General features: G+C 40.7%; 1 protein-coding gene across 3 annotated transcripts; it reads right to left on the bottom strand.

Annotated features, from left to right (window-relative positions):
• Positions 1-24,386, bottom strand: QTRT2 (queuine tRNA-ribosyltransferase accessory subunit 2). Of its 3 annotated transcripts, none has more exons than XM_044442717.1 (9): positions 24,330-24,386; positions 22,039-22,251; positions 20,370-20,425; positions 18,329-18,405; positions 16,237-16,446; positions 14,791-14,987; positions 8,304-8,455; positions 5,580-5,682; positions 1-3,228 (listed from the first exon to the last, which is right to left on the bottom strand). In XM_044442717.1, exons 2-9 carry the CDS (start codon positions 22,242-22,244, stop codon positions 2,997-2,999), a joined length of 1,233 nt encoding a protein of 410 aa, XP_044298652.1. In that variant the 5' UTR covers positions 22,245-22,251; positions 24,330-24,386; the 3' UTR covers positions 1-2,996. The 3 variants fall into 3 exon arrangements, with proteins under 3 accessions (XP_044298652.1, XP_044298653.1, XP_044298651.1); XM_044442718.1 differs by having other exon boundaries at positions 20,370-20,420; XM_044442716.1 differs by lacking the exon at positions 24,330-24,386 and adding an exon at positions 24,143-24,177.

Below are 24,386 nucleotides of genomic sequence, written 5' to 3'. Positions count from 1 at the left end.
AATCCATCACACAACAATAAAGTTCAAACACGGAGGAAGAGATTTACAAGTTATTGACTTGATGATTGATGGTTTCAGTCATTTTCATCTAAAATATATCAGCTTGTTAAACAAAGTGAGTGCAGTCACTTTCTTGAGAAGAGCTTCTGTGAGCCCATAAAATTCTCATATACTCATTTTATTAATTCCAAATTATTAATGAAGTTATATAGCTTTAAGTGCTGTATTCCCTCAGTCAGCGGTGCATCAGTGAAATACTTTTGTTTGGTACATCATATTGCAGCTTCCAAAGTCATCTGCAGAGATATGTGAGGAATTTGTTTGCAAGTGGGGATCCATTGGATTCCCTGGGCTTAGCTCCTTGGACTCTGGTCTGTTCTGCAGTGGCCAGGAGTCTAAGTTCTTGGCGAGCACTCCCCGGATTTGTGGAGCACTTCCCAGGAATCAGCCTACACACCTGTGCAAGCAGTGCCCCTCCTCTGTGCCTGCTGTTGCCGCCGTCAGTTGCAGCAGGTACGGAAAGTCAGTCCCTGGCATGGCACCTGGTGCAACTGCTTGCAGCCTTCCTCTTCCACATGCGGCACCCACTCTTTGGGCAACTGCACCTGACGGAGAAGGTTGCTGGTTGCACAACTGGAGGTCTGCGATGACTACTTTGCAGGACTAGGCCAAGCACAAGAGGAAGTCCACAGATGCTAGAGGGAGAAATTCCAAAAGGGCTTGTCCCAACTTGCAGGAAATGAAGGCTTACTTTTGTCAAGGAAGTCACTGGGTATCAAGGGGTGAAGAAGACAGGCATACTTCTTCCCAGCACAGGCATTGAAAGAGCCTCCTCAGAAAACTACCATATAGTAAGCCAGATCCTTGTTCCATCAGTACTGACCACCCTCACCAGCAGCAAATTTCCAAGGTCTCATCTCCCTTTACCAAAAATAATGTGAAGGCCTCACCAACAATCCAGTGGATCCAGGGGTCCTTGGTGGAGGATGCTTTGCCATCCCAGCTACGTTTTGGTTGTTCTTTTCCCTATTTTTGCTTGCTTGCTTTCTGTACAAGCCATTGGAATGATTGTATAGGGAGCAAAAAGTCCCTTCACTGAAAACTGAGTAGATAGTGCAAGATTTTCTTTTTCTATCTCACTAGCATGCACCTCCCCTCCCAATCCGCACCATCAAAGAACCTGTTGTCTCACAATAACGGGAGGGAGGGAGGGAGGGACAAACTTTGAGGACTGCCACTGACCACATGAATCTTCCTGGTTGCTGAAATCAACTTCAGAGGCCCTTCTCCTCGACAAAAGCAGCCTGAGCGTGGGGGAAGTTAGTGCAGAAATAGCCCCTTCCCTCAAAATCTGGCATGACACTATCATCTCTTTGGCACTAAGCAAAGACATATTTATTTTGCCAGGCGTTAGTCATGGCCGAATTGTTCTGCATTGCTTTTGTGATATTCATTCTAGGCTGTGATCAGATGGAGATTTTGTGCATTTGTGGATGAACACTTTCATATTGTATTGTTTGAAGATTATGTTTTATTACGTTTATTTTTATTTTGCAGATTAGGGCTTATATAGCTTGGGGGATATTTTTCCTTCCACATGTTATAGTAATGATGGATTTCTGCACTGCATAACTTGCAGCAGCATCATAAATTATATTATTAACATATTTTTATAAGCTGTCGTTGTGGTAGGATACATGACTGGAACCCTTCCCACCTCCTGGTTTGTTACAGAAATATCCCATTATGGATACCTTATTGTCCTAATCCTGCTGCTACAGGTGTCAGGTGTGGGAAAGGTGCTACACCTTCGTATCAAAGTTGAGAGTGGTGACAGCCATCATCGATATCCAAATTAAATCCATTATCACATGATTTAGCAAATTGTCACCATAGTACAAATCACCTATTTGCAAGGAAGAGATGGTCTGGATTCAGCCTCCTCCACCCCCATTCTTTCAAACAGGCAATTAGCCTTTGCAAAGCTGATTGCAAACCCATCTGTTTGGCAGGTAAACATACTAATTTTCATGCACAGTAGCAAGCATACTGTCCACAAGTGAATGAAAAGATCTCTGTTAGGACCCACACATTACAAAACCTATGTTTTTTTATGCAGTGCTGTTTCCTGGGAATGTACAAATGCTTCACGGATGGTTCCCATGAAATACAATGATAATTTAAGAAAAAAATTTGTAACAGTCTAGTTGTACAAAAAGGTATCCAGTAAAAAGTACTTGATTATGCTGAATGAGACACACAAGGTTATTTTTTTCCTTCTCTGTTCTCCATTATTATCAAAACACCACCTAACAATATTTATGTGACCATATATAACCAAGGCATGTTCCTCATGATTTGTATACTTCCATGAGAGGGAAATGTAACACACAAGAGGAAAACTGTTTAAAGAACAACACCCTAATGATAAAAAGCTATTATTTGGGACATTTTATAAAAACTCAGTCAATTGGCTGATACCTTTTAACAGATAAGTACAACGCAGAATTGTAGCCCTATGACTGGCAAAAGTGTGGAGTGCTGATGTGACCTGGTTCCACTTGCAAAATAGTAGCTCTGCACTAGACAAGCTGGAGGTCCATGTGAGGCCGAGCTGCTAGAAAAGATACTCCTTCTTTCTACCTCCTTCCAAATAATTTTAAAAATAATATTCTAAAGTTGCCAGCAAGTAGTAGCTGACATTTCCCCCCATTGGTTCATGTGGCATTTTATATTCTTTTCTTCTCATTTCAACTCTAGTACTTTCCGACCTTTTGGAGATTACAGATATAATTCATGTCGAGGTTAGCACTGGATGTTTCTAATTTTGTTGGTTCCTTTCACAGAACAGCTAATGATAAAAATACTCCAGGAGAGACTTGCAGGGAGCAGAAGTGTTGGTGCTTCTGATGACATGAGACTGATGATAGGCAAAATATGGAGCTTCCTGCTTCACGGGTTCTTTTTCTCCGTGCTCCACTAAGCCGTTTCTAACTTCATAGTGCCTGCCTGCTGATCAGTGTTTTCAACTGTATCAACTTGTCTTCTTTCAGAGCATCTCGGAGAGAGGAGAAGAACCCAAAATAGTTCTGAAAATTATGCATCATAAGCAAAACACCAGCTAACAACTCATTGGTCACGAGAAGATGATGGACGTAGGCACGGCTATGATTCTGACAACAGTAGCATGAGCATCCATTCATTAAAGGACCAAAATCATCCTGATACCTGAGAAGGAAAAGAAAGAGGAGCCCATTTTATGAATGAAAACACAAAAAGCGATATGCCAAACCTGCACTTTAGACACACTGGGAACACTGCCAACAGCCCAGCTATGAGTCATTATGTGGCTCTGTGTAACTCCTAAAGGACAGGCATCCCGAACAGTATTACAGCCATCCACATACATAGTACTTTATAAAGAATAAGCAGGCAGATCCCTGCTCTAAAGAGATAGAATTGACATGCATTGCCATTAAAAATGGTAAGTAAATGGTTTATCATAACTGAACAGTTTACTATACCAAGGGTATAATAAACCATTGTTCTAATATCAGTTAGCAGATTAAATTAAAAAATTCTCAGTCAGAATGCCATGCAGCCTGAAAATATATTTTGCCACATCCCATCCGATCTGGAGCTTTAGCATGTTTTAATTACTATAGTAGGAGGAGCTTCCATAGTAAATGACAAGTCCATAGGCAGGTTGCAACTGTTGTTCTTCGAGTGGTCATCTGTGCATTCACACATATGGGTGCTGTGCCTGCAAAGTGTCACATTTGGGAAGATTCCTCTAGCGAAGCCTAGAATGTTTGGCAGGAGCCCATGCCATTTTCTCAGTTTGCTTTTGACCACCATTTGCAGTGCATCGAGTTCTCTAGTGTTTACTTTCTTAGCCTTCCATCACGACTTTCAATTTACCTCACAATTTTCCACTATCCAGCTTTGTCTTTCTCACTGTTTATCACTCAGTACTTTATCTTGTTTTTCAATCTCCTACATTCCCCATCCTTCAAAATCCCCCTCCTTCTTATACACTCACAAAAAATATTTTTAAAACCCTTCTATCGTTACCTCCTCTTACTCTTCTACTCCTGGATCTCTCTTCTCCTTTTCTCTCCTGATGTCACTCAAATCACCTTTTACAAAGTGCATCGAATCCAGCATAAAAATGCCATGTACCAATTGTCATTTACTGTGCCTATTCTGTTTGGGCAAAGAGCATGAAGTGGACAAATGTCCACATTGTCAAGTCTTCACTAAGCAGGCTCCCAAAAATAGGGCTGGCAGTCTGAGGATGGACATGTGTGAGCATGCCCTTGGCACCACGCAAGAGGTCACTGGCAAGACAGGTGAAAGATCTCTAAAAAGCATTCTTCTACTGGCACTTCAGGCACATTGAAGCCCTCTGCTCTGACCTCTAAGCCATCAGCAGTGTCTGAGGTGCCGAAAAAGCATAAAGAGGAAAGAAAGCGCCTCAAGCCTGAAGGTGCTAAATCAGCAAAGACATTTCATAAAACTAAACACAGTAAATAGCCATAACAGCATTCGCCAGCTCATTCTGAGCAACGCAGCTCTCCAACCCGAGCGGCAGCTCCAAACACACCACACCACCTGTTCTGAGCTCCTCTCCAGCAGCTGTATGTGTGATGCACAAAGACCATAACAAAGAACAAGGTAATGCTTGCCACTAGTCCTATTCAGTCATTTTTCTCTGCATGATGCAAGAAAAGATGTACTGGTAAGAACAGCAGGGGGAAGTTTGCTGAATATACACTGACTGTCCCCATAGCTATATTATGTGCATTTGGCACCCCCTCCTTTAAAACTTTCTCCAGTGTATGAACCTCATGGGGCAGGATTAACAGGGATGCAACAGTAGGGCAGAGCTAGTATGTGCAACATATTATCTCAGGGCATAGTAGTAAAAAAACAGCAATAATATACGTTGCCATGCTGGCCAGACACTCTGGAGCTGTGCTGTGTCACAGGCAACTCTGTGTCCAAGAACATCTCATGTGAGTGGACAACAATAAACTTAAATGGTTCAAATCCCTTTAAATTTAAATGCTGTTTATGATGTGAAAGCTCATCATTCTAGTCTGTTCCAAGCACATCATAAAAAATCAGGACACTCATGATCTCTGTTTAATTCTTTAAATGTTGGCAATCAACCATTTTTTCCAGCTCTAAATCTGGCCAGGGCATACATATAGTTCTGGAAAGCATAAAAACCATTAAGCAAAATACCTCTTTACTGATACCTGCAGTGTTATGAGCAAACCACAGGCGTTCTCAAGACACATAAAATGCGATCCTACACATGTTTATTCAGAAACCCAATTACATTCAATGGGATCTACTCCCAGGTATGCATGTATAAATAACATTAGCCCAGAGACAATGACCAAAGACTGTGGTCATCTTAGCAATCTCATGCATGCTTACACAGAAGTAAGCCCCACTATGTTCAGTGGTGTTCACTCACAGATAACTGTGAATAGGAGAGTAGACTGAAGCAGCAAGTGAAACAGAGTAGTCCATGCCAGAACCTGATATCTGAAACCAAACCAACATACCTTTTGTCTTTCAAATATATTTCAAATGAAGTCATTTCCTCAGGTCTTCTGACTGTTTCATTTGTTTTATCCTCTTCCACTTCCTTCACATCTGTTTCTCCATCTTCATTTATGAATACAATGAAGCAAAAGTACATAATTAATTAAATTGTAATATTTTTGTCTTATTCAGGGTTTTCTATTTATATATTCTATTTATTATTTTATTTTTGTTTATTTTGGTTTTATTGAATTCTCATAGCTTATTCATGATTTTATTCTTATTGAACTTTTGTAATTGTGTATTGTAATTTTGTATTGTTTTATGTTGCCTATGGATTTTAACATGATGTCAGCTGCTCAGAGGGTCCATGGCTAGTGGGGCAGCATATAAATCAAATAAATAAATAAAAGTCATTAAATTGAAAAAATTAAAAAAATGTGCTGTCCCCCAATCCCAAACATTTTAAGCCAGTTTCTATTAATATGTTTCTCATAAAAACCCACAATGGCATTTAAAATGTTTAAATGAGTGTCATAATGTATTCAAACCAAATGAAGTGATGACTCTCAGGAGATGATGGGACAAGTGGGAGGGATGCAAGGTAAATGGGCATCAGGACTGGCTTTGAAATAGAAACTGCCTTGGTTGCCCTGCAGGAGGAGTGTTGTAGGAAAAAAAAGACCCTGCTGATTCTTCTGGATCTCACTGTGGCTTTCTATATTATTGACCATGATATCCTTCACGGTAGATTGTCTGGGATGGAAGTGTGAAGCACTGTATTGCACTGGTTCTTTACCTACTTAGATTCTAGAAGGTAGTACTGAAGTTTGGTTGCTCTGTGCCTTGGCAGCCAGGGTGTTCCATGATGTGGTGTGGTGGTCAAGAGTGCTGAACTGGGGAACTGGAAGATCTGGGTTCCAGTTCCTACTCCACCATGAAGCTTACTCGGTGACTTTGGGCCAGTCACTCACTCTCAGCCTAACCTCCCTCACAGGATTGCTGTTTTGAGATAAAATGGAGCTACGGAAACTGCATTGTAGTCTTCACAGGTGGATATAGATGGAAATGTCATCATATATTCCCCATGCTGTTTAATACCTGCATGAAACTCCTGGAAGAGGGTGCCTGGAGGTGCAGGTTCTATGTCAATATGTGGTATAGATGTGGATGACCTGAACAAAGGCAGTTCTTTGTTTTCTTTACTATGTCAGGTGGAGAACTTATTTTCCAAGGCATTTTAATCTTTCAGTTTCTGTTGTTTTAAAACTGTTGCTGTATTTAGGAACTTTGCACTGCTGCTATGCTTCATTTTGTTTTTTTTTTATTTTTATTTCATACTGCAGTTTTAAACATTTAAACGTTATTTCACCATCATTTCATTTTATGGTTTTAATTGTTGTGAACTGCCTAGAGAACTTTGGCTATTGGGTGTTATAGAAATGTAATGAATAGAATAAAATAAATAATCCAATGAAAAGCTTGAAATTCAAGTGGATTCCCTTCTTTGTTGTTCTTCCATCCTACTTCCAATTCACCCCATATAAGCACTATAAAATTCATTCCTGCCTAAACTAAATGTAGTGCACTGTGCAGTTACTTAATTCACAAACTGATTTTGCAAGAGACCTCCATCAGATCTATACTCCTGCCTGAGCTGACGGTATATCAGTTTGCTGAAAGGCTTTCTGTCAGAACGTTTAGGCTGTCACAGTAGTGATGCTTTTATAGGTGAAGAGAGGTCTATATTTCAGATAAAAGTTTTAACAAGTTGAACCTTCCATACAATCTTGGATGTAAAGATATCAAATGCATGCAGAACTTCTTCCTCCTTTAGAAATTCTGAAAGTAGATTGTTTGCTTTAAACTAAATAAGGAAATAGGTATTTTCATCAAAAAATGCCAGGAAACATAAAGAAGGGCTCCACAGTTTGTCTTATGAAAGAGGACAAAGGGGCAAAGTCTTTCTTTGCATTTAAAATCTGTATGACCTGTCTATTTGTAAGTGGGGCTTCTGGAAAATGTGATAAAAGATATATTGTCTGGTTTGAGTTGTCGAGGCATGAAAAATGCTAAGACCCAGCCATTAAGAACAAACCTTGCTGTTCTTTTTTTGCCTACATCTTCACACTTGCCCTATTTATATATGACAGTAACTTAGCCTTGTTGAAAATATTTTTATGAAGGAACAGTACAGCCCCTAAACGTTCTTGTCAGACTAGGGACTTTAGTTATGTAATGAAATACTAAAATAAAATATACATGCAATGTGCATTAATGCATGCACCCTTTCAGAGAGGTCATCTGCAAGGTGGCCCCAAGGAGAAAAAAAAACTACTTAAATACTGGGCTTGGCTTCTTCAGGACTATCTAGATTGGTTGAAGACAAGAATTATTTTAACCTTCCACTATAAAATACTAACTGATTTGAAGTCAGAATAAACTCTATGGACTATACAATGCATGTTATATATGTAGTAAGTGACAATAACAACATCCACCTTCATCTAAAAATAGCATTTACTGCTTAAGCATTGTTTATTATGTGATAAATAAAATAGAGATGATTTAAAACACAATCTACTGAGCATATCTACTGAGAAGAAAGCTCCACTGAGTTCAATGGGATTTACTCCCAGTTAGGTGTGGATAGAAGTGTAGCCTAAGCCGCTTAAAATAAAACCAGCCTCTAACATTACTCTAACCCCATTTCCATGCAAATGAAGCTATCAAGAAAAAAATACCTGCTGTTTCAGGATTCAGATGATAATTATGGTTGAAGGACAAAGCACAGCCTCGCTCCGTCACCTGATAAGGAAAACAACTCTCAAATATATCCACCCCTTTCTCAATGCACTCCAGAACCTCATCTGGTCTGCCAATACTGTGGATGAGTCTGCAGGAAATTCAGAGATAAAAGCTATTTTAATCAGAAGTTACTGCATTTATTACAGTTTTTTTTTAATTTAATCTCCCAATTCTATACATGTATTCACAAATACTAACCTCCCACTTTCCATTAAAAATTTCAGGTTATAATTACAACCATAAAATTCATTTATATTCATCAGTCTATTCATATATGCATAATAAGAGCCATTCCTAAGCAACAAATGTCAGGTATTGAGTGAAGCATATGCAAGTGAAAGCCTTTAGGTGCATCCCTAAATGCATGCAAGCCTGGCATTAGAAGATTTAATCAGAGATTTTATTCAATAATCCCCAGAGCCACCACTTAAAAAGCTTTATCGTGACATTCAGTAGTGGACAACCCCAAAACTTGACCTGCCTGCCTTATCTAAATAGTTAAGAAAAAACATGCAGCTATGTGCTCTTTGAGATAATATACAACCCGACCTGTATAGACCTTTATAAGTTAGCAGCAGCATCTTGAATACTATCGATTGAGATTAGTAAGCCATCCTTCTTTACTGTGGGGATAGGGTATAATATGTAATATATTTTGGCTGTAACTCCTTCAAGACACTTTTTAAATTCCCTTTCATCACAACACATCTGATACACTTATTTGAATAGCGACAACAGCTATTTATTTACTCTAAGATAAACATTTAAAGTTTACCAAGGTATTCCCCAGAAGGGCACTTGAAATGATGATGATGATGATAGGTACTATTTATCATTTACATTGCTCCTTTCAGAGTTCAAAACACCCTTCATTTCTTATTAATTTGAGCTCACATGCCAGGTTATACTTGAGTGACTTGGCTGGGATACTTTTTCTTGACTCATGATGCATTATTTTCTCTTTAAAGTAAGTGGAGGTAAACAGTTTCAAAGTCTAAAACTGAAACCAGGACATAAATCACTTTAGATATGGACTCTTAATCCAGTTACTCGCTTGATTTTAGGATTGGGGTTTTTTTTAGAAAGAGTCATCCCTGTAGGCAGGCATAAACGCTGCTAAAAGGTGAATGGGCATCTTTATGTTTGGGCCCCTTCTGGTATTTATGCTGGAAAGAAAAGTATTTCTGGCATTGTGTGTAGTGCCCTGTGTGTCCTCTAGATCACATGAGCTCATTTCACCCAAAGTACTTGTTTTCAACAGTGTTTTCCTGACAGCCAGCATTAAAATGCTCCCCAAGGACTTGAAAATGCATCTAGATTAACCCATGCTTCTTATGCTTTTATTACTGACAGCAACACTAGACTCCAAAGTCAGTTGATGATTCGTCAAATATTGGGGAGGTAAAGAAATGGAAATTCTTTACTCACAGGTGAATTTATTTCCTTCAAGTGAAGGAGGCCAGCTACTTTGGGGAAAGCACTGCCTCTGAGGCCAGAAGGCAGTCTCAGTTTTCCTGAAGAACACAGCCTACGCTTGCCAGTTGATTCTCCTAATGAATCTGTGTCCCATCAGAAGTAACTGATCCTTGATGACACCTCATCAATTCCTTTGAATGACCATCAAGCTGTAGAAGCAAACCCAGTGAACCCTGCCTGGCCTAGAAGTCTTCTAGGTGGTGACTGGCCCAACAATGAGCTCAGGTGGCCCCTTCACTCAAGGAAAACAGACATTCATTGGTGAGTAAAGAGTTTCTGCTTCTTCCCCCAAGTGCAGATCAGCAAGCTTGGGAATGTAAAAGGACAATGATCCCAAGCTGGGTCAACAGAGCCCTCAGGCCAGCTTCCAACTAGGATGGGAGCACCCTCTGAAGAGCACACTTCCAAACTTGTCCTCTGAAGAAAGCAGGTTGATAAAGATGTTTATAAGAACGGCCATTCCTCTTACTGAGTGGGCTAGTATACCTTCTGGCACCATCAAGCTGCTGGTGGTATAAGCCAGTGCAAGTCACTTGCAAAGCCAGCAGGCAAAGAGATGCTACAGATACCTTCCTACCCATAGAGTAGACAAGGAGACATGTAGTGCACTATTCTATCTGTGGGGTCTGGTTCTGCCTCAGCAGAACTTGGCTGCCTGCTTAGCATCCAAACTGTGCCACTCCCTTTCCTGAAGTATGAAAAGTTGTGGACAGAAGGAGGGATTGTTAGCTCCTGTGCCCTGTGGAAGGCTTTGTCAACCTTAAGGATGCTTGAGGCATCTGGGCAAAGGACCACTTTGTGCATATGAAAGAAGTTCTTGTCAGAGGACAGGGCTCCTAACTTGATTACCCTCTATGTAAAGGTAACGGCTACTAGGAAGATGGTCTTTGAGGTCAGGTTTTTAAGGGTGGCTGTCCCTAGCAATTTGAAGGAGCCCTTGGTTAGCACTTTTAGCACCATGTTTAGGCTTCAGCTGGGGAATCTCCAGACTGGGGGAGGCTTGATCAGAAATCACCACAGCATAGATTACTGAAACCGGTGGGGTTGTTCCTTCTGTGTTCCTGGCTTGGGTCATATACCCTGCTGCCATCTGGGCTTGCTTCCTTCTGGGCATGTAGCTGGAAGTTTGAAAAGGCTTGGCCTTCACTAGGAAGCACTTTCCTATTCGTGTGTTTGGCATGGCCTTCTTCCTGTCCTTGGTTTCTACCAGGACTTTGTCCAACAGGTCACCAAACTGGTGTCTGCTTGTGAATGGGACACTCACCAGTTGGCTTTAGTTTTTGAGTTAATGCCTCAGTTGTGCAGCCAAATGTTCCTCCTTGCCACGATAATGCTGCAGCTCTTACCCACAGCTGAAGGAATCCAGGAATGCATTGGGTAGCAACACTGCCACCATGGCTATTTCCCGTCCAATTTCCTTTTCCACGGCTCCGTTACAGAACAGGCAGTTTGTCTTCATGTAAATACCTTGCACAATGATGGCAGATGTGGTCACCTTAAGCCATCTGTGTAGATCTGATTTGGCCTGTCAATCACACTGGTCCAGTATGAAAGTCAGGAGTTACAAAGCCAGGAGTGCCCTTGAGGTAAGTGAAGCCATCAGGTTGTGGTCACCTCCTGTATTACATTTTCATGAAGGCAGTAAAACCTGTTGCAGGGGTGATGGTTTGCCCTAGGTTTGGCTGGCTTGGACTTTTCCTTATAACTCTGGTGGAGTGAGGGCTAGGCATGTAGCTATGTCTGTGTCTGGATCAGTTTCTGCTGCATTGGCTATCCATGGAGCTGGTCCTGGAGGAACATGTACACAACTGGCTGCTCTGGATCTATCTTTTGGATCTGCTTCTATGGAAATGCTCTTAGCAATTACATACATGGCTGGGGGCCTCTTCAAGTTCCTCTGTCCCTTGAAGGCTGTTTAGACTCTATCCTGATGGAGATGGAAGGAGACCACTGCTTTTGGCTAAACCATTTGCAGGCACTGGGATGGGGAAGAAGAACAGGTTGCTCCAAAATGCCCCTGAGCTGGGTAGCTTGCCGGCATGGGGCATCCATTTTCATTTTACTGTCCTTCCCAGTCTCACACTGGGGGTCTCTACTGTTCTTGGCCTGGCTGTTTCTATAAGGCTGCAAGAAAAGAAGAGACAGGTGGGAAAGTTTTACTGGACTCCTGGCACTATTGCTTCTCCCTCCTTCAACAGTGTATCCTACACTTGTTCTGCTGTGGAGGGCTGAGCTATGGGGACCTGGATGCTTCACAGCCTGCTTGTCTGTCTCTGGTATTCATCTGGCAGGAGAAGAAAGTTGTACCACTGCCGGGTGCTTGCTATTTTTGAAACTTTCCTTCCAGGGCCTTCTCTTCATTCACTGCTCCAATTCTCTTCATTCACTGCAGGCCTAACTGTTTCTCCCTGTATATATGTGCAGTGGTGGGCTGGGAAACTGAGGTTGGTACTCCCCTAGCAGATGGGAGTCTGGGTATCAGTGTTTTACCTATACCAACACCTGACTAGCAGCAGACAGGACGACTTGCAAGTGGACAACTCAGACCCTCAGGTCCAGTGCAAACTATTCACCTGTGTACTAAGTTGCCTCTTTCTCCTTTCCCCTTCTTTTTCATTTTTCCTGCTTTTCTCTGACCATCTCCTCCAGGAAAACTAAGATAGGGATAGCCATTTGGGGCCCTGAAGGCAGGGCCTTCCCCAAGCTAGGTGGCCATCTGCACTCAAGGAGAGAAACAACTAATTTGCTTTCCCACAGGAATAATGGTTGTGCTGACAACTATATAAACTAATTTAGGTCAATACATTTAGCTGATGACTAAAAAAACCAGACAATGCTATAGCAAATTCTCATTTTAGCAATGGCGTTTGTGACTGTGATTAAATTCAGATCCTAGAAGATTTACAGCATGACTTGTGTTAACTTTTAAGCTTTCAGGATAAAAACCAAAGTTAACAAAGCACAACACTATAAATGTTGAGCAATCAACATTTATAGATCCATGAACAGCAATTCGTCTAACAGCAATCAAGGTTATTCTTCATTAAAAACAAATGGGTGCATCACATCAAGCTCAGCTCTTATCTGAGAAATTTTATCTGCAACATTGTTGTTAAAAGTGCCACAGTGAGCAATTGATGGTGCTAAAGATAGGTTAGGGAGCACTGGGGCTTGAGACAAATCCCTTGCCACCCTAAACAGCTCTGCTGGATGTGAATTTGCAGTTGCAATTCAGAGAAGAAACCCTTTTTTGCTGCTTGTATCACCACTGCAGTGCAGCAAAAATGCTCTTTTCAGATGCCTGCCATTGGTGCTTCAGTTGTTGTTCTTCCTACTTCATTCATCAGAACTCCTCTGTATACCAAGGAGCTATTTGTGAAGCAGAATGGATAGGATGCTCAGAAGCAATCAAGTCTAAGACCTTAGTCAACTCCCAATTCCATTTTGTGACTGGGGACATGACAGGAACGCTGGCAGAACTGGCCAAAGAACCCCTACGGCTGACTGGAAACTGATTGGATCCATAAGTCTTTGGAGGCAGACCATTACAGGACACAAAAAAGGGGCTGTGATCTTAGCCTTCACCAGGTAATGATCTGACCAAGGCAAGACTGAGGATGCAGAAACCTCAGTCTCAAAAACCAGTTGTGAGAGCTGAATATAAAATCAAGTGTGCATCCAGCAGTATGTGTGGGTCCAGAGACCAACTGGGACAGGCCTATGGCTACCATGGTCAACATGAACACAAGGGCAACAGCAGACAAACTGGACTCAAAAACAACATTGAAACCCCCCAGAATTAACAATCTGGAGGAAACCAACACCAGTAATAGCTGCACAAAGCCCTATTTGAGGCCTACAACACTTATAACAAATGACCCAACTTCTTCCCTCCCCCACAGCCTCCTTCAGAAGATTTTAAAATGAAAAATATGTACTTTTTAAATCATCCAGATAAACCTATGGGAACTCCATGCCTCACACTCTGCACCTCCATAACTGCCTCTCCCTTTATGAACTTTCCAAGCCCTTGAGGTAAATTTCAGGTGAGGAGGATGGCAGTTTGGGAAATGACCTTTTTTGATGGGTCCTCATTTATGGCACATTCTCTTCAAGGGAGCCCACCTGGTACTGATACTGTCAGGCAGACACATCTTTTCCTAGACACTTGGACATTAGCTTTAGCCCAACTGCTGAGGGCTTTTGCAGTGTTAATTCATGACTGGGGCACACTGACCCTGTGCAAAGTGAAGGAAGACTTTTCAAACTGTATTGTCATTAGAGTGTGTTTTTATTATGTCTATCATTTATTTATTATTAGTCTGATTATGGTTTATATCATTTTTGGCTTTTTCCTATTATATTAATCATATATTTCTGTAGGTCACTTTGAGACTGCTTTATGCAGTAAAAAGTAATGCATAAATTTAACAACAACAACAACAAAAATGCAGCCACCAGAGATAATCAGTAGTATTCTACTGTTGAAAAGAGGCAGTAGGTACTTGGAAGAGAAGCAATGCCATTCCTATATTAGATGAAATACTGACTCCCAAATTATCAACAAACAAAAACAGTATGACTGATACTGGTCCTACAAATTTGTATATATCTTATTTATAAAACAGATAATTGAGGTAGAGTTGTTCTCCTGTAAACAACAACAAGAACCACCACCACCACCACACTATAGAGTTGGAAGGTGGGGAAATTAATGAACTAGCCAAGCTTTTGTTCTGATAATGGAATCATTCTATATGGCTGAACCTAAACCCAGTCGTTTTTCTGCTTCTACCTTAACTTTTCAAAATCCAGTTTTCACGAGCACATAATATTATGTCCAATAACACATAAAACAGCTGTGGCCTGAAGTTTTATTCAGAAGGTCACCCAACTGAATTATCTATGTTGTATAGGGTTTAGATCAAATTTAGACTTGATGCTGACCTTGGTTTATCTTCTGGCAGCTCTGCTATAACTGAGGATAAAAGTTCCAGCTTGGTCTTCTTAGCCATGTTATTTCCAAAGCCATCCAGTAGGAAACCAGCCACAGGTCTCTTGGCAGTCTCCCTAGCTGATCTCAGCCTCTCCTCCAAGACATCCCCACCTTCAATAACTCCAATCATCAAGCTCTTTTGCAATTCCTGGTTTGAAAGAAAGTAAGACATATTAAGATAAAAATATATGTTTTGGATTAACTGTGTGCTGGATCAGAATTTAGATGGAAGGCAACTACTTTGCCAGCATTATTGCACTAGTGATATTTGAGGTAGAGTCCCACCCTCAAAAAAAGGGAAAAGAAAAAGAACAATGTGCAGCATAAAGGTTAAACAAATGAGCAGGCAGATATGGAAAATGTTATCATGCTTTTCCTGTTTCCCCTTATCTCTCCTGCAGCAATTTTCTGTTACTTAGATAAGAGCTTAAGAAAAATAATGTTCCAGTTTGCACGATTAAACAACCCATGGTTTAATCATGGATTCTTTAGGTATGAGTAGGAATGCTGACTAACAGTTCACCCGCTTCTACATTGATGGAAATGTTCATTCCTGGATTGTTTGGATTGTGAAATCCAAACCTGGAACTCTGGGTTGTTGAAAATCATAATCCAGGAAAAAAATCATGAGTTAAAAATCCAAGTAAATTAGCAAAACAAAAACAGGCAGAACATCAGTAAGCACCACACTTGCTTGTACATGCTCCTGGACAACCCACAACTGTTTAAACATGGAATGTCAATGTGATATTAAGACTTATTCCCAGAATTTTAATGCAAAGACATTTCCCTGGGACAACTGCTTTTTAAAAAATGATTAAATTAATCCTTCCTTTCTACCACAAATGGCATTTACTGGTTCTGGCAGACCGAAATTTCCTCTTATCTAGTGAATTGTGGGTTGCCATTCCCTTGCAAAGAGATATGAGAGAGACTGAAAAAAATTTAATGGCTTAGTTTTTCAATACAAAGGCTAAGCAACAAAAAAAGTATACCGAAATGACAATGCAAATGTTCTTTTACAAAAACAGTGTGTGTACTTTCAGTGCATGCCTTAGAGGCAACTGACAAAGAAGTTAGTTTCTGTATAGAAAGCATGAAGCAGATCTACATTTTGGCGAAAAGGTGAGTGGTTGCAATACAAAGCACCACTGCACAGCGGCTTAAAATACTCTATGCTATGAAGTATTATATTAAATTAATAAAACCAAGGAGACAAGATCTTACTTTCAGTTCTAAAGATGATTAAAGACCTTCAAAAATGCCCAGTCAGCCACGCCAATCTGTTGCATGCTCTGGCATTCTGTCCCTACTGTTCTAGAGGCCATGCAAGGCTCAACACAAAAATGGGAGGGAGCAACTGTTATGGCAATGGCTCAAATACATTTAATCCTTACTGGAGATTTCTCTTGCAGTTGAAGACACTCATCTAAAAATGACAGTGATCGATCCACGGATTTCTTGGCCCGCTTCTTGGAGATTACTTCAGCAATAGTATCTCCATCTGAGAGACACTGGAACCAGTCTGGCTGGATAACCTGTTGGATGGCCATGAATGTCGATGCTGTCATTTCCTTCCGCCCGCCATATCCCCATACTGAAACTGTCTGTCAGAGACAAGGACACACAGAGCATTTAGACAGAGTTGACAAGCTACAGCCACTATAAATGTATCCTTTCCTGCCACTACTCTGCCACTTGACTAAGTAGCATTTCTACCCCTCTCTGATTCACATCCCTCCTACAACTGTCAGTGCCATGTAAATGAACAAAATGAAGAAGAGAACCACAACTAAAATCTCTGCCAGTTTCTATGTTACTATAAAATCACTATTCAAATGCTGCCCTTTCATTGGATTCACACATAGGCCTGAAAACTTGAGTTACAAAAGTTGCCATGAATCAAGGCAAGTTACAAGTCAAAGAACAGGTTCACATGATCACTAGAACAAGCCATAGGTTTCCATGGTGGTTCGTAAACCAAACCAAACCAGTGACCCACTTTCATCAGATTTAGACATTATGACAGCCTATACCCAGCAAGTCTTGTTTTCTCCCAATGATTGTGCAAACCCTGATCACAGTAGATGGACAGGCAGTTGTACCAAACAAGCCATCATTGCTTTGGTTACATTTGCTGGCTCTTGAATTAATTGAATTGCTTTCTTAATTTTTAAAATTAATTTAGACTTTGATACATTTGCTGATGAATTAACAACCCACTGTTCTCCTGGGAAATCACTCCAGCAATTATTTTTATTAACTTTCCAGGCAAAAAGAAATGTATGCATGATGTCCCTGTAAAATCAGAACTTAGGGTCTCAGCGAACCAAGTATACCTTCACATATTAAGTAGATCACTGTACCATACTTGTGCTTTACATCCATAAACAGCAGAGAAAATGGTGCATGTTGAATGGAATGCATAACTTTCTGTTTTTCATTTTTGATCAAGGAATGAATTCTATTACATTGCCAAAGCAGGCAAAACCACCACAATCGTGTCTTTATGTTTATAGTCTCTGATCCTTAAGTGAAATATAGTATGAAACAACAGTGAAAGACCCTCCATCTCTGAACTAACTAGCATAAGTGGACACTCAGAAAGGTAGTTAGAAGCTGATTCCACTCTCTTGGAATGAGTTTCTAATGATTCTGAATTTCTTTTACAAAGAACTGGCTCAGACTAGTTACATTACTATAAAAAGGAATTAAACTGGAAGAATGAATTGGAAGTTTTAAAAATCAGGATATTTGTCTACTCAGGATATTTTCACTAGAAACTGTAGATCAGGGTGACCAACTTGCACCCCTGAAAACATTCACTGTGGCCCCCCATGGATGACCTGATCCTGCCACCAAACATCCCCGCTATCTACACATATCCTCCCAGGTACCCTCACATACATTTCTCTTTTCTAATACTGCTTAAAATGAAGAACAAGTGATCTTCATTGGGATTCCTGGGGGAAGAGATAAATTATCTTCTTTCCGCACAGTTCCAGCAGGAAGAAGCTGTATCAGAATCACTGGGATATATGCAGGAACATGTATACCTAAGTGTGTACACAAGTGCAATCTCCAAAGCTGAAGTGTCATTGTACTCCAGCTGTAGATGACGCTTTTTGGTCTCTATTGAAATTTGGCAGGTTTTTGCATTGTAGAAACAGATGCGAAAGTGGGCTGGTATCATTTACAAAGGATGGCACAACTGAGTTACAGCTAATGCACACTGAATAGGTGCATGCCTTCCTCGTACAGCTTCTAGCCATAGTTCCCTACAAATAATGGCCTTTCTGCTACCTGACTGTTCCTTGCAAAAACAAAACAAATATTTGAAAGAAGTACTAACTGTAAACCTGCTTCTGCCAACACTGCTCCCTAAAACATAGCGGAGGAAAATAGTGTAGCCAGAAGCACACAAGATCCTTACTGTGTTTGTCCAGATTCAAGGATTGAAATGTCAGAGATTTTTCATGTGTACTATACCTTTTCGTTGTTGTAGCCAGATGGGCAGCAGGTAGCTGGGTCATTAAGAGAGCAGTACAGTACTGATTCTGGCATACCTGAGTGCAAATTAAAACATGTTGTCTTTTAAGGCTGCCACTGGTAATTTTCTAACACCTAGATTAAAGCAACAGTAAACATATACACCGGGGGTGGCTGGACTTTCCCAATGGAAAAGTCACACATAACGGTAAATGTCAGATCTTTGAAAGCCACAAGACATGAAAAAATATTTGTTTGTTTAGACTTTATAAAAATGTGTTTTTGCTTATCAGTGTATGATTTTTAAGGTACACGGACTTCTGGAACACTAACTGTGGGAATTCCTTCCTAAAGAAATGGACCTTTAGAAATAAGAACTGCTCAAAGCAAATGTCATATCAAAAATAGCAGGGGAGGGTCACTGTTGTCACAGACAGGATCCCGGCAATTATAGTTCAGCGAGAAGTGCTAGAATTCTTTGTTAGATCCACTAATTCTTTGCTGATCCACTCTCCTCCTGCTCAGAGCAGGAAGAGAGCAGGTTGGGCTGGCAGCCTCACGAGACCTCACCCCAGCATGAATTGCCTGCTCGTGATGATGAGTGCAAAGGCCCTTTGGCAGGTCTACCTCCACCACTGCTGCAGACTGCACATGCTGTCGCTGAGATCCAGGACGGGGGGGGGGGGGGGGCTCTGAGCCCTGTGTGATGCAAAATAAACTCAAAGAGCCTTGGTTTAGCCATCCCTGATATATACCTTATCTAGTCTAAGGAATATTCAATAATTTGTGAAGACACTGCAAAATTTCACTGATTAGCTCTGTCACCCAACCAGCTAGAGCAACAACAAGAGGGTTGCCAAAAAGACTGCACTGCACAGCCCCATGTAATTAGTGCTACTGTGGTTAACCCTACCCAAAGGGACAACTGACTCCTGCACAATTACTCTCAGAGCATCTGACACTTGACAGTTGAGCCTTGATGATGAAACTGTCTCAGACCAGAATTTAACAAGTATCAAAATAAAAAAAGGATAAGCTGAAGTCAGAAGCAACTGAAATCTATATCAGAATGTCAAACTGTAGCTCAGTCTAAATGTGTGCTTAGGCAATAGACTTTCAAGCATTCTATTTTATAGCTACAAAGTTCACTATGACTTTTTGAATGCAAGAGAACACATTCTAGCCAGAGTTCCTTTTAGGAGCTTAGAATAGTTAAACTTTCCAATTTAGTTACAATTATAAGAAATGCTGGTATATAATTGAAGTAACTCACTTCTATTTTACCAAAATATTACCTGTGTTTTTAGTCAAACTAAAGATGGGCTAAAGGTGGAAATGAAATGAGCTTTCTGCAAATGGCTAGGAAACTGGGGAACAGCTTTAAAACTTGTTAAGAAATCTTTGCTCCAAAAAGAAAGTTGTGGACTTTATGTTGATTGAAGATACATGGTAACAGTGTATCAGAAATCCCTAATGTGTAATGTTTTCAGTTCCCATCACTGTTAATCTCTATGAGTTATGACTCTCAGGGAACCCATGGTACACAGACTGCTTTAAAGACTGCATAGCACTTCCACCTTCTGGCAATCTGCCTGTCTGTAGAGGCCGCCATATGAAAACTGGCCAGCTTATGAAATGGTGGACAACACCATCTACTCCTATATACAGTTGTCTGTCTGTCTGTCTGTCTGTCTGTCTGTCTGTCTATCTATCTATAGTATTTGTATGCCATCCCATCGCATAGCCTCGGGACGGCTTACATAAAATAAAATAAAACATAATACACTGTTCTTTATACCAACAGAAGGCTAGAAGCCTCCATGCATTGAAACAGAAAGTGGCCTCTGTAAGTCAGAGGGTTATTTCCCTAGTTCTTTATTCCTAGAAAAAATATTTACTGCCAGGAATTACAGAGCATTCTAAATCAGTGCAATCATCAGTACCTCAATGGATCTTTATGCCTTAAAATAAAGGTTTCCATCCTATATAGTTTCCAGATTATATACCCAGCATCCCATCACATCAACACATATATTTTTACCTATGAACTTTGCCATTCCTTCTTTATATTCTGCCAAGACCTCATGAAGTTCTGCTCTGCATCCAGACAGAAACATATTAGACAGACAACTACAATTAATGAACTGACAGAAAAGCAGATTCAGTACACTAAACATACAATTTTGATGCCAGGCAAAGAAACAAAGGTTCTTTAACTGAAAAGGGCACTGAGCGCAATCAACCATCAAAGTGCTATGAAGTTACTGTGCCCACCTGATATCATAGTGGCTATAGCCACATACCAAAAAAAAAAAGCACTGATGTTGGACAGAATTTTCCCAGTGCTTTTTTCATGGAAAATGTGCAAATTCATAACAAAGAATGAATGTCATTTAAAAAAACAGTATTAGGAAACCATGGCAGATTCAAAATGGCAGATGAGTGCTTGTCAGCAAGTCATGTACTGTACCGATAAGACATCAGTGCATCAACAGTTTTCAATACCTTTGCTTTTCTTAAACAATGTAAGTGAAACATAGGCTATTGACCCAGTTCACATGATCAAAACACCTCAACATGGCTTATTTATGCCATGGTAGGCTCTGGCACATGGCAGTAGAAATGTGCACATTTAACATCCATTCCATGGTGCGTGAACTCAAGGCAGGGTTCTGCAAAGGTTAAATTACCCTTGCATAATCCATGGCCTGTTACTGGGTTATGTGATGGTTGCTGAACCTGTGACCAGGTGTTTAATATTCAAAACAGCTGCCCACACACATCAGCACATGCCAAAATTCAACATGGCTTAAAGAACACAGTGAGCTGTCCAATTGAGCAAAGTGGCTCATTGTCTTTAAAGTTTGCAAGTATTCCAATAAAAATGTCCATATTAGATAACATTTCCATCACATTTATTCAATCAAATCTTTCAGGACAAATATTTGATATGTACTAGGAGAAAAAAACAACAACATGAAATAGTTCTGTTAGCCTTGTTTACTAAATGCAGGTTTAAAAATTTTGCTAAATACGGTCAGGGGATCGGGAGGGGAACTCTTTCAGCCTAAGGACTGAACTAATTTTTGGAGAATGTCTTGGGATAGCTACCACTGATGGGAAGGGCTGAAGGCAAAGAAGGTGAAGTCAAAAGGTGTGGGGCCAAAGATATAAAAATGCCAGCACATTGTAGTTTAACACCCCTACTGTCAGAAACTAAGCTTTAGAACAGATGTCTTAAGGTTTAAAATTGGGGGAAATTACACAAAAGCTGGAAAGCCACCAAACACTTGGTATTTGGGAGGCACGAGGCGGGGCTGGGGAAGAGGAAACATGTTAATCTGGAGACCCCAGGAATGATGGGTTTGACCCTTGGGTCTAAGCCTCTTTCACTGCTCTAGGATAACAGAGTATCTTCCAATGCCAATAGTCTGGTGCAGACTGCCATATGCATATGAAACTAATTTTCATAGAAATCTTTTCCAATTCAAAATCTTCTAGAAATGCTGCATTACTTTTAAAAAGTCACCTGTAATCTCTGGCATGCAGCAAGGCAGACGCATACATTATGCTACACTGCAAGAGAAATCAGTTCTATTGATGCATACTCTATATTGGCCTCATATTGCTGGAAGGGTACAATTTAGCATGCCATTTTTACTAAAATCCTTGAAGTACACAAATCCTTATTTTAACAAAATGATACTCACACTGCTGAAAAGGAAAATTGTGCCACCACAGGGACACCTTGGACCATCTGCAGTGTGTCATGGGTCAGGTGTGGTGCTGTTCCCATTTTGGTGTAAAGCAGACAACCTGGAATCTCCATTGACTGAACACCTTTCCTGCTGAGGCTTGATAGCATGCCAAGACGACAACCATCAACTACTTTGGAAAGACTCAGTTTCATCTTCATAACACACCTGAAATGGAGCAGCAGAGGATCAATTCGCACAGCTCTTTTAACATACCTAATAGTATCATTCCATTTGCCCAAATGACATTGTGCTAGTAGAAACCAAATAAGCTTTTGGCTTGCGCCACTGCTTGCAGAACCATGAGATTAGCGGTTCTTTAACCACGTGTACCAATTGCAATCACTGGTTGAGTAACTGACCAAGAAAAGACCCTAGGACAGCGATGGTGAACCTTTTAGAGACCGAGTGCCCAAACTACAACCCAAAACCCACTTATTCATCACAATGTGCCAACACTGCAATAAAACCTGAAAACTGAGGTTTTTGTTTAGAAAAAAACAACTCCCAGCCAGTCCGAACAAATATATATATATCTTGTCAATGCACTGACCAGCCATGCGAAAGCTCAGACGAGTTGCGGCTAATGAGTTGTGGCTTGTGACATCATCGCCTGGCACTGCTATTCCTTTCTGAGCGTGCACATGGCCCCTATGTGCACTGTTATCCGATGCTCAGCTGCTGGGGTGATGCTGGGATGACTTGGCTTGCGTGCCAACAGAGAGGGCTCTGCATACCACTGTGGCATGCATGCCATAGGTTCGCCACCACTGCCCTAGGACATAGGCAGAAAAAAGGAGAGGAAAAGGAATTTCTCCCTTATTTCCAAAGTTATACACAGGCTAAGATTATTCAATATAAATGAGCTCTCTGAATGTTAAGTATTCCAGCATGATAGGAGTGGACATCAAACTTTTTCTGGGAGGCCACATGCCTCTTATGTCAATAATTACCCTCATCCTCCTTTTGTAGCCATCTAGTACAGGAGCAGGAAAAATGGAAGAGGAGGAAACAATATAAATAATAAGCTGCTCCAGCAGTTGAGCAGCAAGAAACTAAGGCAAGCACAAAGCAGGGAGAAATGAAGAGATTCTCCAAAAGGAGGGGCAAGCTTCTCTGCGGTGGTGTCCTGATTATGGAATACATTCCCCAGAGAGGTTTGCCTAGTGCCAATGGTTTTTTCTTTTTGGCGCCAGAGAAACCCTTTTTTTTTTTTTTGCCATTATTTTAATGTTTAATCAAAGGTGGTTTTAATGTAGTTTCTATAATATGGAATTACTGGATGCTGTGCCTTATTTTATATGTTGCTTTGTTGTAAACCGCCCTGAGATGCCAGTAGATCTATAAAAGCCTTAAACAAACAATAAACTTCAGGATGGAGGGCAGTAAGAAATTTTTTCTATGAAACATTTCTTATCCCACCTAAGGTTCAGAAATGCAGCCATTTTTAAAGTTAAGCCATTTTGATATCTGTAATGCTTTCATGCACTAAACATGCATTTAACATATTTCATGTAGCATCTTTTTTTTTTAAAGGAATACACTGACATACACATATACTTCTTGCTCTGGGAAGGTACTGTATTGCATCAAATTGCATTTGGGGCAGGCATCTAACCATAGGATTGCTTTAGACTCATTATACACAATAAATACAATGAATTGATACACTAAAGCGTAATTCTATCTCACTTGCTTGGGAGTAAGTTCACCTGTGATCAGTAGGACCTTCTTTTGAGTAAACCAGCACAAAATGAATGGATGAATGGAAAAGCTGAGCACAATTTGAGGACACTGCACTGCTGAAGGCGACATTAACTGATACACATCAAAGCATGCCTGGCATATAGGTAGCACCCTAATAATAAAAGTAACTAAAACCTCATCACCATCTCTGACGTGGTAGAAACACATGGTCTATACTGCTTTAGGCACAATAAACTGCCATGTGATTGCCACCCTCTCTTAAAAAGAGAAAGAACATCCGAAATGTAGAAAACAAGCACATCAGAGAGAAAGACTTAGCACAGTTTTAGCATTCAAAACAGAGGGCATATACCAGTAATAACGAAGCGGGTGCAGCCCAGGAATCCACTGTGCCTCATGCCTGTAGAACGGCCGGCTGTTAGACTTTTACAGGACATGGGAATCCCAGGCTTTGGCCGTGGGATCTACCCGCTTTTGCCTCATGGCATTAACCCAATCAAAAGACGAAGAGAAAAAACACCCACCGACCAAAATCATACCTCCAACTCTCACGCGCTGGTCAGCCACTTCCGTCGCAACTATCAAGTTCTCCCTCT

The sequence above is a fragment of the Varanus komodoensis genome, unplaced genomic scaffold (assembly GCF_004798865.1).
Source record: "Varanus komodoensis strain SLA01 unplaced genomic scaffold, ASM479886v1 scaffold4, whole genome shotgun sequence".
Taxonomy (NCBI): Eukaryota; Metazoa; Chordata; class Lepidosauria; order Squamata; family Varanidae; genus Varanus; species Varanus komodoensis.
This window is presented reverse-complemented; position numbering and strand designations above follow the sequence as displayed.

Coding starts and splice junctions, on each gene's coding strand:
- QTRT2 (XM_044442717.1), bottom strand. CDS start 22,244: ATGAAGATGAAACTGAGTCTTTCCAAAGTAGTTGATGGTTGTCGTCTT. Junction 16,447..18,328: donor CTGGCTACAACAACGAAAAG/GTATAGTACACA, acceptor TGTCTCTGACAG/ACAGTTTCAGTATGGGGATA. Junction 14,988..16,236: donor AACTGCAAGAGAAATCTCCA/GTAAGGATTAAA, acceptor CTTTCAAACCAG/GAATTGCAAAAGAGCTTGAT.